The following is a 17,245-nucleotide window of genomic DNA, read 5'->3' on the forward strand; positions in this document are numbered from 1 at the left end:
ATAAACAATTAGGGTTAAGTGACTTGCTTGAGGGCACATCTACAGATGTTTCACCTAGTTGGCTTAGGGAGCAACCTTTTGGTTACTGGCCCATTGCTCTTAACAGTAGGCTACCTGCCAATCTCTTTTTTAAACATTGCACTCAGTGTATTTATAAACATTACATTTAATCAACGCTACATTAACTATTCAGGAGAATTCATCTGATTTTAAGACTAGATCACAGGAAGTCTGTTGTTTGAGGGGGTGAGTCTGAGGCAGGAAGAGGCGTTACTGGTATGAAACTGGTATGTGACATTTTCACCTGTTTATTCTGTCATTGTCTCTCTATCTCAGGACCTCAAGAAGACTTCTAATCTATACTGTATTCATCATCATCAGATTTAACAGTCAACACAAACACATGTATAATTCTTACATATTGTTGTGTATGTATACATACAGCACTGCAATAGGGTATACTGAGTGGTAGTTGATTTGAGATACTTAATATAGCTGAAGAACCTCAGAAACCTTAATCTTCCTTTTTTAGTTTGTCTTTCTTTCTTTCACTTCTCTTCCCTTCAACGGGGAAATGTACAGGCACACACACACACTCACAATTCAAATGAATCAACTTTTATTCCATTTAATAGAAAACAATGTTACAATTCAATCAACAGAATTTGGTGTAAAAGTGCTGAACAATAAAATAAAAGTCAACATCATCAAAAAACCCACCAGGAGCAATCTTGATCAACAAGCCCTTTTTGCATTGACAGGAAAGTGAGACAAAACTCCCATTGCACAGCAATGTTACCTGAACTGACACACTGAATACAACCTATGTAAAGTGCTGTGCACTACGCACATTCTTCATCACAATCATAGTTGTTCCACTGTAGATCAGACTACAATTGAAGTCTGGCAGTTTGAAGATATAACAGTAAGACTTGATGTAGGGCGTTTAAAAGTGCTTGCAAAAGAACTCTGGGATACTCAAACCTCCAGACTATATGAATGTGCTATTCCAGAAACATAGTGTTATTTTCTGTATTGGGTGTAGTCATTGATATGTGGTTTAGCTTCCCTGCTTCCATGGTGCCCTCTGCCGCTTGGTGTTCACATGATGGGGTAACTGGCCAGGTTGGCAATGCCACACGCATTCCCGCGGTTACGTGCCATCATGATGTAGCCCTGTTTGCCCCAGCTCTCGCTCCAGCTGTTAGAGAGGGGGGAGAGCAAGAGAGAGAGGATAAAGAGAATGAATCGTGATTTAGAAAAATACATTTCAAGTCAACAGTGTGAAACGTGTTACCTGATGCCATTGAATAAGCCCAGTGCATTGTGACCCACCTGTTCTTGACGATCCAGAATTTCTCGCCCTTGGCAGTTTGTCCATAGCCCACTGCAAGCACGGCGTGGTTGATGTCATCCTTGTTGCAGTTGGGGTCGTAGTACACACCTGAGTAAATGACAGTGTAAAGGAATGAGCTTCAATAAGCTTTAAGAGAAGCGCTTTAGGAGTCTACTGGCATGTGTCGTGTGTTAAACCACTACAAGTGGTTGATTCTTCTATCCATGGTTCTTGGAGGCAGAATGTCACTCACCTCGCTGGTAGAATTGGAAGGTGGAGAGGGTGGCATCGATGCCCACAGCCACAGGCCCCACTTTGGCTACAGCCTTGGTCAGTGCCTGCTCGTCTCCCTCAGGGATCTCCTTGAACCCGCGACACTGAGCACCCATGCCAGACGCGTTGTAGACACACTGCTCATCCTGTAGACAGAGTGGTAGACATGGATTGGTTTATTTATGATTCAGATTCTGATTGTTTAATAGTCACATGTACAGGGTTGCAGGTGTGGTTGCAAGGTAAAGTGAAAATCTTAGGCTGTGAGCTCCAACATGCAGGACTAGTGAAATAAAATAATGAAAATGGTAATAAAAACATTAGAAATAGCACTATATACATAATAACAACCGTGGCAGTGATGGAGAAATAAATGTCCATTGGGGTGGAGGCAGAGTAAAGACTGTTGGGGGGGTGTAGAATGACCACAGCGGGAGCAGAATCATGATCATTGGGGGAAATGAAAACCCCAAAGTTATAATATACATATTAACAACTGCAACATATTAACAACTGCAATGTCGTTGGGGTGGGGGCAGAGTAAAATCCGTTAGGGGGGGGGGCAGCAGGAGGGTGTGGGGGGATGTCCATGGGGGGATGTCCATGGGGGGGAGTAGCAGGTACGGTAAGTGAGAGTTGAGGGTGTGGGGGGATGTCCATGGGGGGAGTAACAGGGGTGAGGGAGCAGGTAGCTGCTAGTAGTGGTGGCTATTCAGCAGCCTGATGCTATTGGCCAGTCTTTCAGTTTTTGCCATGATGCTTCTGTACTGTCCGCGTCTTGAGTGATTGAAGCGGGGAGAACAGGGCATGGCTTGGATGGCTGGGGTCCCTGATGATCTTCTTGGCCTTCCTGAGACACCTGGTGTTGTAGGTGTCCTGTAGGGCAGGCAGTGTGCACCCAGTGGTGCGTTTGGCTGCACGTATCACCCTCTGAAGAGCCTTGTGGTCCGGGGTGGTGGAGTTGCCATACCAGGCTGTGATGCAGCCCGACAGTATGCTCTCGATGGTGCTTCTGTAGAACACTGTGAAGTTCTTCGGTATCCTGAGGTTGAAGAGTCGCTGCCTTCTTCACTACGGTGTTCGTGTGGTTAGACCATTTCAGGTTCTCTGAGATGACCGTCTCCACGGCAGACCGTCGCCACGGCGGCCCTGTAATGAGGATGGTGGCGTGTCCAGCCTGGTTTATCTTGAAGTCCACAATCAGCTCCTTTGTTTTGCCAACGTTGAGAGAGAGGTTGTTTAAATGGCACCACGCCGTAAGAATACCTACATCCTCCCTGTAGGCTGTCTCGTCGTTGTTGGTGATCAGGCCTACTGACTTTCCACTATAGCTGGTCTTGGTGCTATGTTACTACTGTACATTGCTAGCAAATGACAAATGACTTTCATAGCACCTTGGTAGTGGTGTGTTCTATATATCATAGGAAAATGTGGACAACTACAGAAGTGGTAAAGAAAGAATTGCCTGAGTGTTATGTTTTTTACATGCAAGCAAATTACAAAACAATATGGAAGTGAGTATTTGTGTTGTTTGTAGTTAGGCCATTGGAGAATACATAAGACCATGGACGTCACCACTTCCCGGAATTGGCCCAAAAAATACATTTTAGCACTTTATGGTTAACCACGTGATTATTAGCTTGTTTTGGTTAGAGAGCATGTGATGTGATAGCTCAATCAGAAACTGCAAACGTCATCCAGCATATTCCAACTCACCTGACGTGTTGTAAGAAGGCGTTGACTGAAAATGTCATTTCAACAAACTAAAACAGCTGTTTGGCGAACAACTAAAATGACAGTCACATTATTTTTCAATATCAGCCAAACCATGCCCCTACCTGGCCAAGGTAAGGGTAAGCCTCCTCTGTGTCGATGCCTCCGTTTTCCTCAACGTATTCGAAGGCGTTGGTCATGTAGCCTCCACCACAGCCATTGTTCTCAGTAACACAGTCCACCAGGTTCTGGGGGCTGAGGTCTATCAGTTTGCCTGTGGTCTTTGCCAGCTGGCCCTCCAGGGCCCCAGCAGAGCTGAAGGCCCAGCAGGAGCCACAGGAGAGCTGAGAAAGAGAGGACATAAAACATTTACAGAGCTGCCTTCTCCAATTTGTCCATAAGGTGGTATACTTTGACAGAGAGTCAAAGGCCCTGATTGAAAAAAAGCTTTCAGAGGGTTTGAGCAAATGTTTTTTTTCGTCTGGCCTCAGAACTTCTGTAATTATCTTATTCACCACTAGAGGGTAGACATACTGCACTTACGCCTCACTATCTATCACATCCCCCCCTGAACCTGACAGCTCTTTGGTGATACCACAGACTATTAGTGCTCATGTAAAGTGACCTAATGTTCATTAGATGAATGGTATAAATCTAGGGCTAATCTACTAGTGTTCCCTGGTAGCAAAGATGTACTCCACATTTCAGCCTGGGTACTTAATGTACCACTTAACTAAATTCCATGTTTACATAAATAATAAATAATGCCTTAGTGTCCAATTAGATCATAATGAGTTATTAGATCACCTTTCATAATCAAACATTCTTTACTTGTCTAAGTCAATTAGACAAACCATGGGTTTTTATTGTCCTAGACAGGTTACGTGACTGTACTGTAACTGTGATCATTTTCTACCTCACTGAAAGCAAAGAGGAATATGAAATCTATTCTTTATAACCCCGTGTTTCCCCTAAAAATGTTCAGATGGCACCCTGCCTAGATTGTTGCTCTCTACCTAAAACCATTATTTTGGCCTCAATTAAGCTTGATTGAACATTTTGGTGCAACAAATCTAGGAAATAAGAAATACATCTAGGGGAAACACTGACAGCTCTTTGTTGTTCACATCCTCTAACCTGGTTCTTGACTGGGGTCACCATGCCCTTCTTGCGGTAGTCGATGGACCTGGGGAGGTTCACCACATTGTTGCCAGGGATCCAGGTGTTGCTACGGTCCCTGTTCATGGGCACCTGAAGGCCAGTCAGCTTTGCAACTATCTCCTCTGACGTCTGGGGAGAGGAGAGGGATGAGGATGAGGGAATTATGCATGCATAGCAATAGACTATGAACCTTTTACCCACTATAAGTAGAGATAAGTGTTTCCATGTTTATTGTCCAGCAGTTATCACATAGATAGATCAATGGCTTATTAATCCCATTGGAGATCATGAAATACATATATATATTTTTTTAAACAGACACATTTGACATAATTCTAAACCCACCATGCCCTGACACGAGTACGAGTGCAGAAACATGTTAGGTTACTGCTAGTCTCTGTAAAACTGGAAGTACTATACATCCTTATTTTATTTACAGCGTATCTCAACATAGAAGTGAAACTGACATTCAGATGAACAGATCTCTGGGTCCTCCGATGGATAATAAATGGACAAAGCATTAATGAGTGGCATAGAAGCCAAGCAGTAAAAGCCAAGCAGCTATATATCAGGTTGCTTTTCCCTACCATTTTAATCTACAGCCCGTTCAAGTTCAAGTCTTCCGCTAACACAGTCATCACTCATGACCAGACCTGACATGCATGTCACAGCTAGGGGTAGATTTAATGGTCACTAACCTAACACCCTCCCTTTTAATCAGTAGGCCATTGCACGAGTAAAAACACAGATGACTGTGCTCTATCTGCATCAGATAAAAGTCACTACTCTGTCCTGTGCTTGATTTTGTTTGTGAAATAAAACTATAAATAAAACCTTTGGGACATTCTCCTATTTGAAACACATACCCAAAATGTCGTGGACAGTAGGGAGACAAGGGTTAGAAAGGATAACTGAGGACAGCAAACACAAAATAGTTTCCCTCTGACATATCATTCCAGATGTATGTTTCCACATGGAGTTACTTAGACCCTTTTAGACCCTTTTTAGACCCTCCCTTTTTGGTGTGCTTTTTCTCCATGTATGCTACAACAACAAAAATCACCCATAGAGGATGTGGCTCACTAACTCACCATGTCTCCCAGGTGGTTCATGCCCAGCTCGTACGAGTGAATGCCCAGAGCGGCCTCCTCATTGTGGGCTTCGATCAGACGCATGTTCTTCTCCCAGATGGTTCTACGGATCGCCTCCTCCCCCTACCATGAAAACATCAACAAAACACAACTGTCAATCATACAGCTGGCCATTCGTGTGTTCTTTGGTCCCTATGCTCACAGTCTCCACAGTGCAACTGAACTGGTTCATATAGACACACAATGGTGGAGGTGAAAGGTAGTTAGGAAAATATTTATTGTCAACTCTTTACAGAGCCTTCGATCAGTCATTACAGTGTGTGAGGAATGATGCTTCAAAGCTGGATGTAGTAGGGGAAAAAGTGCTGTTCTGTGTTTTCGGCTGACTGCTGAGGAATGTGCTGACTGCAAATTGTGGGACACACACATCCTGAAGCAGTGAGGCCCAAACATAGTCTTATAAAATCAAGTTATCTTATAGCACTGAAATACGTTAGTTTCTAACAGCTTGGCTGATAACTCTTTACTGTAAAAACAAGGAAGTTGAAATTCTGAACGGAGGATTGGTTCTCATGTTTCCTGCTTTTCTTGCTTGCAAGGTATCATAACAAAACATTTCAAGGGAGAACAACACATACAGAAGTTTTCCACAATAGTTTGTAAACTATTGACTTAAAGATCACATTGTTCTTATATGTATAAGTGACACACTATATTATAACTCATTTCATAATGATGAATGGCTTTGATATTCAAAAGCATTTTTCACCATCAAAGCAAATAAGAAACATCATGAATATTTGCTATCCAAGGTTGAGATAATCGTTCTGTAATTGCTAACCGTAGGAGGAGGAACGGGCAGAACTTAAACAAAAAGCACTGCATAAATGTGAGTGGTTAGCCAGGCAGCCAGAAAGACAGGCAGACACTCACCAGGCCGTTGTACTCTCTCAGGTGGGTGGTTTTCCAGGAGTCCCACTGTGCGTCCAGTGACATCTCATCCAGAGGATGGGCTAGGACTGAGCCCAAGAGCAACAGTACACAACCACACAGCAGCATTCTGGGAAAAGACATAAGGGCTGCTTTCGTCATTGATGTATAATACATATGACATTGATAAAGAAAATGAGATAATTGCATTATATTTCTACATTTACATATTGCGGCAGCACCTAATTGTCTAGACCAGGGGTTCTTAAACCTTTTCAGCCTGGGACCCAAATGAGAAATTCTGTGTTTTCCTGGGACCCAAGCTTAGGAAAATATGCAACTATACATAAATATTGGTACATTTCATTGAAATTATGCCTAAAACAAATGCAATATAGACAAAAACAAATATCAATGGAATTAAATATCCATATAAATATATATTCATGCTTATTTTCCTCCATTAAAAACAATCTTACATATCTGTCTAGGTTGGAACTGTTGCTGCTAAAATACAATAAGTAATTTGAATTCTAACTGGAATAAACTGATTGATCACATCACACAGATGAATAATAGAACACACACACACACAGGCTCAGTTTTTGATAGTGCAACCCTAAGTAACAGTACAGATGAAAAATAATCTGGCCTACTGTACATCTTACTGTAGAAATTATTGTTGAAAGAAAGTCTGGGTTGGAACTGTTGCTGTTAAAATACAATACATATTTTTATTCTCAACTGGAATAAACCGATTGATCACATCACACAGATATAGACCAGAAAACACACACACACACACACACACACACACACACACACACACACAGTCCTAATGAGAGCATGTCTTGACAGTGTAACACTGAGGTCATGCTCAGCCTTGAAACTGTTTCTGTACTTGTTTTTGAAGTATGTCACAGTTGAGAACCCTGACTGACATAGGTATGTGGTGCCAAACTGGACCAGAACATCTACTGCTTTCTCAGTCAGGCAGGAGACCGCTTCCTGTTGTAGATGAACAACCCAGAACTGTGAGTGTGTTTGCCTCAAAAAGCATCTAGTTTCAATCAGTTTATTCCAGTTAAGAATACAAATTATTATTGTATTTTAACAGCAACAGTTCCAACCTAGACTAGTTTTCAACAATCATTTCTACAGTAAGATGTACATTAGGTCTGATCATTTTTCATCTTCATCTGCACTGCTACTAGGGTTGCACTATCAGTAGCTAGCTTGCTTTGGCTAATGTTAGCTATTAGCTGTGTACAAGTCCACAAGTCCATAACATCCATAAGAGAGCTGAAGTACATTGAGTTTCAGTTCATATTTTTCTGGCTCCGCCTCATTATTAAGTGGTAACATAACAAAATACAGTACCTCTATGTTTTATGGGAAATTCCTCAGATCATTCATAGGGAACTTCATGTTACTGTATAAACCTTTGCCGCACAGTAATAATGCTAGCAATTTATGGTTTACTCAATGTTTAATATTCCCATTGTTTCATGGTGCTATAAATTAATGTAGGCTATACAGGCTATGAAGGTTTCATAATTAACTTGAGAACAGTTTCATTTCTATGATAACTGTTTGGCTACACCATGACCAAAGTGCATTCTTTGTTGCAAACAGCATATATTAAGTACACTTATAATCACATCACAGCTCTGCAATGTTTTCCCTATAAAAAACGAATCCTACTACTTGTCAAAACGCAGTGTTTATCAAAGTTATTTTGAATTAACTCCTTCGATTTGGTAAATTGTTTTATGGAAACATAAAATCCCAAGTGAAACTGAAAGTTCTAATGAACACAGTTCAACAAAATGACAGTGTAAAAAATCATGTAGGCATAATGGCAACATCAAAAGTTTGCCGATTTAAGAAATTTAAAAAATGGGAAGTTGGCAAATTCTACCTTGGTTGTAGACTTGGAGAGAAGGTGTCGGATGAATTCCTTTGACCAGTTGTTTCCCTGCGATGAAGTAGGTCGCTGTGTGAGTAGTTATATAGTCTGGAGTTTGAGGAAGTGCGACGGGAGTTTAGGAGGGGGAAAAGTTTCAGTAAAGGGGAATTACATCTGGAATCGCTCATCTAAAGGGGCCAGCCAGATGATGTCAGGTGTCAAATTACAGGAGCGTCTCTAACTTCAAAGTCAATATTTAACATTGCAATAGGCCTTTATTCATTGTGCACATTCATCTCAGTCGCATTTGTTTATAACAAGCGTATGACGATTATTTGAATTAAAAGATGTAGGCAAGCAGTATCCTCTTACTGTTTATTTAGAAGATTCAGAAAATAAAGAAAAGGAATGATTGTATATCAAACAACTAAATATTTGTATAATATGTCTTATTTCAGAATGAGCCTACGTTGTAAATTACTCAATGGAGTAATGCAAAATAATTCCAGGCATGCTGTAAATCAGAGGTAAAATTGAGGGTATGTGGTGAGTGGGGTGGTGTTGTCTGGTGGTGGGGGGGATATGCCATTTGGATAACTTTGGACCTTTACTTTGGATAGCTGAAACAAAGTAGAATTTTTCCATGTGACTCAAATCAGGGTTACTTATAATACATACAAAAGTTTCACGGTGGCCTCTCTATATAGAATATTAAATACTGTCTGTGGCAAATCCCAACAATTCTATGCTATGGTCCCCCCTTCTGCATATAATCACGATTGCTCTGTTTTTGGAGTGGGTACTTCCCTGTGTTAGTCAACCCCCTATGGTCCTGAGCCAATGTGTCAGGACTGTGTATATATGAAGACTGTCTCATGATGTTTAGGTACATGCAGTCAGACATGACTCTACATGCTTAAATCACCCCTTAAAAAAGAATGCATCTCGTGACATACACTCAACAATGATAACAACCCACTAAGCTGCATGTTGATTACTCACACTTTTTCATGTAAAATGGGGCCCTATTCAACCCAAACTATTCTTCCTGTGCTGAATTCATGTTTGAGTGGATTTTCTGTCACGACTTCCGTCGAAGTTGGTCCCTCTCCTTGTTCGGGCGGCGTTCGGCGGTCGAAGTCACCAACCTTCTAGCCATCGCTGATCCACTTTTCATTTTCCATTGGTTTTGTCTTGTCTTCCATCACACCTGGTTCCAATTCCATCAATTACATGTTGTGTATTTAACCCTCTGTCCCCCCCCATGTCCTTGTCCGTAATTGTTTCTTGTAGTGCTTGTGTATGGTATGCTGGTATTACCGGGTTTTGTTTGACCCATTTATTGTATTGTTCTGTTGACAGTGGTTTGTGGATACAACACCGTTGTAAATCAGTTTTCGCTCTCCTGCGCCTGACTTCTCTGCCGCCAGTACGCACCTCACTACATTTCCTAATGTTTTTGCATCTCAAGAACATGCTTCTTGGTCTTATCCACCAAATCTAGTTACCATTTTTGATAAGACATTATCATTATTTCAACATAAAACACTAGATAACAGAATAAAGATGTTTAGTTCTCTCTGTTTAAAAAGTAGAAGTGTGATGTTTAAGGTCAAGCCATGTGGAGTCTCGAGTATGAGAGTCATTCATGTGCAAGGGAGCTAGTCTGGCACTCATCAATGACCATTTGTAATCTGTCTGATCTCTGGCATAGACTGGGGCACCTGGAGCATATGCCCATGGCCCTCCGGAGCTCACTGGCCTGCAGAATGAGACTTAAGCTCCTTTAAGACTCTTTCAGGTACTGTTTGATTGGGCCAGCCACTCTAGATAATGAGACCAAGACTGTCTCCATTGATCAACCAGCAGTTCCCCTCTCAGACCGAGAACATGTCATGGTTATGTGGGGATGTGTATGTGCTTGCATGCGTGTGTGTGTGCGCGTGTGTGTGTGTGTGTGTGTGTGTGTGTGTGTGTGTGTGTGTGTGTGTGTGTGTGTGTGTGTGTGTGTGTGTGTGTGTGTGTGTGTGTGTGTGTGTGTGTGTGTGCATGTTGGTGTGTTTGTGGAGTGGGTGGCGTTGGTCTTTTACTAGGTATTTTCTGATTTACCATGTTAATGTGACAGCGTCAATACTTGAATTAACTGGAATTCCAATGGAGTGTTCATTTTGAACGAAGACCTGCCCAGTTTATATCGAAATTGCTAAGCAAACAAATTAGATGTGAGAAATATAGCATTCTTTCTAACAAAGACATCTACAAACAGTGGGGCAAAAAAGTATTTAGTCAGCCACCAACAGTGCAAGTTCTCCCACTTAAAAACATGAGAGAGGTCTGTAGTTTTCATCATAGGTACACTTCAACTATGACAGACAAAATGAGAGAAAAAAAATGAAGGAAATCACATTGTAGGATTTTTAATGAATTTGTTTGCAAATTATGGTGGTAAATAAGTATTTGGTCAATAACAAAAGTTTCTCAATACTTTGTTATATACCCTTTGTTGGCAATGACAGAGGTCAAACGTTTTCTGTAAGTCTTCACAAGTTTTTCACACACTGTTGCTGGTATTTTGGTCCATTCCTCCATGCAGATCTCCTCTAGAGCAGTGATGTTTTCAACAACCTTTCAACTCCCTCCAAAGATTTTCTATGGGGTTGAAATCTGGAGACTGGCTAGGCCACTCCAGGACCTTGAAATGCTTCTTACGAAGCCACTCCTTCGTTGCCCGGGCGGTGTGTTTGTGATCATTGTCATGCTGAAAGACCCAGCCACGTTTCATCTTCAATGCCCTTGCTGATGGAAGGAGGTTTTCACTCAAAATCTCACAATACATGGCCCCATTCATTCTTTCCTTTACACGGATCAGTCGTCCTGGTCCCTTTGCAGAAAAACAGCCCCAAAGCATGATGTTTCCACCCCCATGCTTCACAGTAGGTATGGTGTTCTTTGGATGCAACTCAGCATTCTTTATCCTCCAAACACGACGAGTTGTGTTTTTACCAAAAAGTTATATTTTGGTTTCATTTGACCATATGACATTCTCCCAATCGTCTTCTGGATCATCCAAATGCTCTCTAGCAAACTTCAGACAGGCCTGGACATGTACTGGCTTAAGCAGGGGGACACGTCTGGCACTGCAGGATTTGAGTCCCTGGCAGCGTAGTGTGTTACTGATGGTAGGCTTTGTTACTTTGGTCCCAGCTTTCTGCAGGTCATTCACTAGGTCCCCCGTGTGGTTCTGGGATTTTTGCTCACTGTTCTTGTGATCATTTTGACCCCACGGGGTGAGATCTTGCGTGGAGCCCCAGATCGAGGGATATTATCAGTGGTCTTGTATGTCTTCCATTTCCTAATAATTGCTCCCACAGTTGATTTATTCAAACCAAGCTGCTTACCTATTGCAGATTCAGTCTTCCCAGCCTGGTGCAGGTCTACAATTTTGTTTCTGGTGTCCTTTGACAGATCTTTGGTCTTGGCCATAGTGGAGTTTGGAGTGTGACTGTTTGAGGTTGTGGACAGGTGTCTTTTATACCGATAACAAGTTCAAACAGGTGCCATTAATACAGGTAACGAGTGGAGGACAGAGGAGCCTCTTAAAGAATAAGTTACAGGTCTGTGAGAGCCAGAAATCTTTGGTGACCAAATACTTATTTTCCACCATAATTTGCAAATAAATAAATTAAAAATCCTACAATGTGATTTTCTGGATTTTTTTTCTCATTTTGTCTGTCATAGTTGAAGTGTACCTATGATGAAAATTACAGGCCTCTCTCATCTTTTTAAGTGGAAGAACTGGTGGCTGACTAAATACTTTTTTGCCCAACTGTATGTACACATATACAGTACCAGTCACACCTACTCAGTTTGAACACACCTACTCATTCAAGGGTTTCTCTTTCTTTTTACTATTTTCTACATTGTAGAATAATAGTGAATACATCAAAACTATGAACTAACACATATGGAATCATGTAGTAACCAAAAAAGTGGTGTTAAACAAATCAAAATATATTTTATATTTGAGATTCTTCAAAGTAGCCACCCTGTCCATAATAAAGTGCAGCTCTGCCTTAAAACTTATTTTGGACAGGGGGGCAGTAGTGAGTAGCTTGGATAAAAAGGTGCCCAGAGTAAACTGCCTGCTACTCAGTCCTAAAAGTTAGAATATGCATATAATTTGTAGATTTGGATAGAAAACACTTTGACGTTTCTAAAACTGATTGAATGATGTCTGTGAGTACAACAGAACTCATATGGCAGGCAAAAACCTGAGAAAAAATCCAACCAGGAAGTGGGAAATCTGAGGTTTGTAGGTTTTCAACTCTTTGCCTATCCAAGATACAGTGGAAATGGGGTCAAGTGGCACTTCCTACGGCTTCCACTAGATGTCAACAGTCTTTAGAAATGTGTTTGATGCTTATACTGTGAAGTGGGGCCGAATGAGAGGGGAGTGAGTCAGAGGCCTGGCAGAGAGACACAAACTGATGATGCGCAGTCATGAGGTAACTCCGGTTCCATTGCTTTTCTACAGACAAAGCATTTCTCTGGTTGGAACATTATTGAAGATTTATGTTTAAAACATCCTAAAGATTGATTCTATACTTCATTTGACTTCTTTATACAAACTGTAATGGAAGTTTTTGGACTTTTCGTCCGACCTTTCGGCTGGACACTCGCGTTTGGATTTGTTTACCAAACGCCATAACAAAAGAAGGCATTTGGACATAAATGATGGACTTTATGGAACAAATCAAACATTTATTGTGGAACGGGGATTCCTGGGAGTGCATTCTGTTGAAGATCCTCAAAGGTAAGTGAATATTTATAATGCTATTTCTGACTTTGTTGACTCCACAAGATGGCGGATATCTGTTTGGCTTGCGTGGGCTCTGAGCGCTGTACTCAGATTATTGCATGGTGTGCTTTTTCGGTAAAGCTTTTTTGAAATCTGACACAGCGGTTGCATTAAGGAGAAGTTTATCTAAAGTTCCATGCATAACACTTGTATTTTCATCAACATTTATGATGTGTGTTTCTGTAAATTGATGTGGCTCTCTGCAAACTCACCGGATGTTTTGGAAGCTAAACATTACTGAACGTAACACGTCAATGTAAACTGAGATTTTTGGATATAAATATGAACTTTATTGAACAAAACATACATGTATTGTGTAACATTAAGTCCTATGAGTGTCATCTGATGAAGATAATCAAAGGTTAGTGATTAAGTTTATCTCTATTTATGCTTTTTGTGACTCCTCTCTTTGGCTGGAAAAATGGCTGTGCTTTTCTGTGACCATGTATTGACCTAACATAATCGTTTGGTGTGCTTTCGTCGTAAAGCCTTTTTGAAATCTGGTGTATTGCATCTGTGATTTAATGAAAGTTTAATTTTTATTGTAATTTATTTGAATTTGGCGCTCTGCATTTTCACTGGATGTTGGCCATGCGGGACGCTAGCGTCCCACATATCCCAGAGGGGTTAACAACACTTTCAACAAGGTCCTACAGGCCCTAGTTTTGTCGCACCTGGACTACTGTTCAGTTGTGTGTTCAGGTTCCACAAAGAGAAAAATGCAATCGGCTCAGAACAGGGCAGCAAGGCTGGCCCTTAGATGTACACAGACAGCTAACATTAATAATTTGGATGTCAATCTCCCCTGGCTCAAAGTGGAGGAGAGATTGACGTCATCACTACTTGCATTTGTGAGAGGTATTGACATGTTGAATGCACCGAGTTGTCTGTTTGAACTACTGGCACACAGCTCGGACACCCATGCATACCCCACAAAACATGCCACCAGAGGTCTCTTCACAGTCCCCAAGTCCAGAACAGACTATGGGAGGCGCACAGTATCACATAGAGCCATGATACATGGAATTTTATTCCACATCAAGTAATTGATGCAAGCAATAGAATCAGATTTACAAAACAGATAAAAAATACACCTTATGGAACAGCGGGGACTGTGAAGAGACACAAACACAGGCACAGACACATGCATACACACACACAATAATATACGCACTGTACACACACGTACAGATGGATTTTGTGTTGTAGATATGTGGTAATAGAGTAGTGGCCCGAGGGCACACACTTAATGTGTTGTGAAATCTGTTGTGAATGTATTGTAATGTTTAAAAATGGTATGTAACAGCCTTAAATTTGCTGGACCCCAGGAAGAGTACCTGCTGCCTTGGCAGGATCCATAATAAATACAAATACAAACTCAACTGAGGAAGGAATTTTTCATAATTTGAACTTGACTAATCACACAAATGCGAGGTGTCTTCAAAAGGGGGCAGGAAATGTCTGGGACAGGGATGTTGTTTCAATGTGGAAATTCGTAGGCAAGTTCTCGGCATCTGAGGCTACTAAGACCATGAAACTGGTCTGCAAGATTCTTGATTTGTTTAGCAAGCTCAGACTCATGTCGGACAAGACCTTGTGTGCCTCTGCTACTCTATCATAGCCTCTCTTTCGCACAGGTACATGTTCATTTCCTTTTTTGCCTATATAACTCTTAAGTGTAATTTGTTCCATTTCTTCATCCCTTGCTGTAGCTCGAATAGACTTATTCCTTTCTCTCACTTCCTTGGCTGCTCTTTCAAGAACTTCAAGGGGCTGGACCCTTGCTTTTTTAAAGTTTGAATACATGGGACATGATTTTCTGCTCTGTAACAATAAAAATGCACATTGAGTTCATAATGCATGACAATACTATGTGTATTATGCATAAAACCAAATGGTGCAATTTACCCCAAAGCAACCATTTTGACTATGTTAGCCCACACAGCTGAGTATGAGCTTTCATGCCATGTTTAGGACCTCATATTGTAGCTTATAGAGACCCCAACTGATGTATAAAACTGTCTTAAAACAATCTACTTTGGTTTAGATACAAGCATCATGAAACCTATAACACAATACATCTATTTGACTTTGTGAAAATCATTCTTTTGGACCTACCAATGTGGTTTCTTCCTTCACAGATTCCATGAAAAGATGACCTATTCCCAAATATTTGCTTACATGATTCATTTTGTGTATGGTATCCTAGCAACAAGGTGTGGCTCAATTAACCCTTTGGCATGACTTACTCCACTCTCACCTACAGTTCCTTAAATGGTATGGTCATTGTGTTACTAGAGAGCTTTCTGTTCTGTCCAAAATCCTGGTACCGTTACATTAAACAGATTTCATGTTCTATTTACTTGAATTTACGTGCAATATTCAGTGAGACCTGAGAGAGCTGTTGGAGCGGAGGCCACATCTGTTTCCTGTTTCTGTGCATACCATTGAGCCCACCACAAAACTGGAAACAGATCACCTCCCAGGATCCTCTGCTCTGATCATATGACCAACCCCGTGACTGAGTCATGGGATGGGATCTCCAGCTTGACTAAGCTGGTCTGGTACTACAGTGCCTTGCGAAAGTATTCGGCCCCCTTGAACTTTGCGACCTTTAGCCACATTTCAGGCTTCAAACATAAAGATATAAAACTGTATTTTTTTGTGAAGAATCAACAACAAGTGGGACACAATCATGAAGTGGAACGACATTTATTGCATATTTCAAACTTTTTTAACAAATCAAAAACTGAAAAATTGGGCGTGCAAAATTATTCAGCCCCTTTACTTTCAGTGCAGCAAACTCTCTCCAGAAGTTCAGTGAGGATCTCTGAATGATCCAATGTTGACCTAAATGACTAATGATGATAAATACAATCCACCTGTGTGTAATCAAGTCTCCGTATAAATGCACCTGCACTGTGATAGTCTCAGAGGTCCGTTAAAAGCGCAGAGAGCATCATGAAGAACAAGGAACACACCAGGCAGGTCCGAGATACTGTTGTGAAGAAGTTAAAAGCCGGATTTGGATACAAAAAGATTTCCCAAGCTTTAAACATCCCAAGGAGCACTGTGCAAGCGATAATATTGAAATGGAAGGAGTATCAGACCACTGCAAATCTACCAAGACCTGGCCGTCCCTCTAAACTTTCAGCTCATACAAGGAGAAGACTGATCAGAGAGGCAGCCAAGAGGCCCATGATCACTCTGGATGAACTGCAGAGATCTACAGCTGAGGTGGGAGACTCTGTCCATAGGACAACAATCAGTCGTATATTGCACAAATCTGGCCTTTATGGAAGAGTGGCAAGAAGAAAGCCATTTCTTAAAGATATCCATAAAAAGTGTCGTTTAAAGTTTGCCACAAGCCACCTGGGAGACACACCAAACATGTGGAAGAAGGTGCTCTGGTCAGATGAAACCAAAATTGAACTTTTTGGCAACAATGCAAAACGTTATGTTTGGCGTAAAAGCAACACAGCTGAACACACCATCCCCACTGTCAAACATGGTGGTGGCAGCATCATGGTTTGGGCCTGCTTTTCTTCAGCAGAGACAGGGAAGATGGTTAAAATTGATGGGAAGATGGATGAAGCCAAATACAGGACCATTCTGGAAGAAAACCTGATGGAGTCTGCAAAAGACCTGAGACTGGGACGGAGATTTGTCTTCCAACAAGACAATGATCCAAAACATAAAGCAAAATCTACAATGGAATGGTTCAAAAATAAACATATCCAGGTGTTAGAATGGCCAAGTCAAAGTCCAGACCTGAATCCAATCGAGAATCTGTGGAAAGAACTGAAAACTGCTGTTCACAAATGCTCTCCATCCAACCTCACTGAGCTTGAGCTGTTTTGCAAGGAGGAATGGGAAAAAATGTCAGTCTCTCGATGTGCAAAACTGATAGAGACATACCCCAAGCGATTTACAGCTGTAATCGCAGCAAAAGGTGGCGCTACAAAGTATTAACT

At 41.3% G+C, this 17,245-nt stretch overlaps 1 protein-coding gene across 1 annotated transcript; it reads right to left on the minus strand.

The window, feature by feature from the left end:
- Positions 1 to 602: 602 nt before the first annotated feature.
- Positions 603 to 8,566, minus strand: LOC139392405 (cathepsin K-like). Its single transcript, XM_071140381.1, has 8 exons — positions 8,426 to 8,566; positions 6,508 to 6,634; positions 5,575 to 5,697; positions 4,460 to 4,612; positions 3,448 to 3,666; positions 1,590 to 1,755; positions 1,336 to 1,444; positions 603 to 1,201 (listed from the first exon to the last, which is right to left on the minus strand). The coding sequence occupies exons 2-8, from the start codon at positions 6,631 to 6,633 to the stop codon at positions 1,102 to 1,104; spliced, it is 996 nt and encodes a 331-aa protein (XP_070996482.1). The 5' UTR covers position 6,634; positions 8,426 to 8,566; the 3' UTR covers positions 603 to 1,101.
- Between the last annotated feature and the right edge of the window lie 8,679 nt (positions 8,567 to 17,245).

The sequence above is a fragment of the Oncorhynchus clarkii genome, chromosome 3, assembly GCF_045791955.1.
Source record: "Oncorhynchus clarkii lewisi isolate Uvic-CL-2024 chromosome 3, UVic_Ocla_1.0, whole genome shotgun sequence".
Taxonomy (NCBI): domain Eukaryota; kingdom Metazoa; phylum Chordata; class Actinopteri; order Salmoniformes; family Salmonidae; genus Oncorhynchus; species Oncorhynchus clarkii.

Bases quoted from the DNA above. Each gene is read 5' to 3' on its own strand.
- LOC139392405 (XM_071140381.1), bottom strand. From the start codon at position 6,633: ATGCTGCTGTGTGGTTGTGTACTGTTGCTCTTGGGCTCAGTCCTAGCC. The intron at 4,613-5,574 runs GTGAGTTAGTGA...TCCTCTCCCCAG, and splicing joins TGAACCACCTGGGAGACATG to ACGTCAGAGGAGATAGTTGC. The intron at 1,756-3,447 runs GTAGGGGCATGG...CTCTGTCTACAG, and splicing joins CTTACCCTTACCTTGGCCAG to GATGAGCAGTGTGTCTACAA.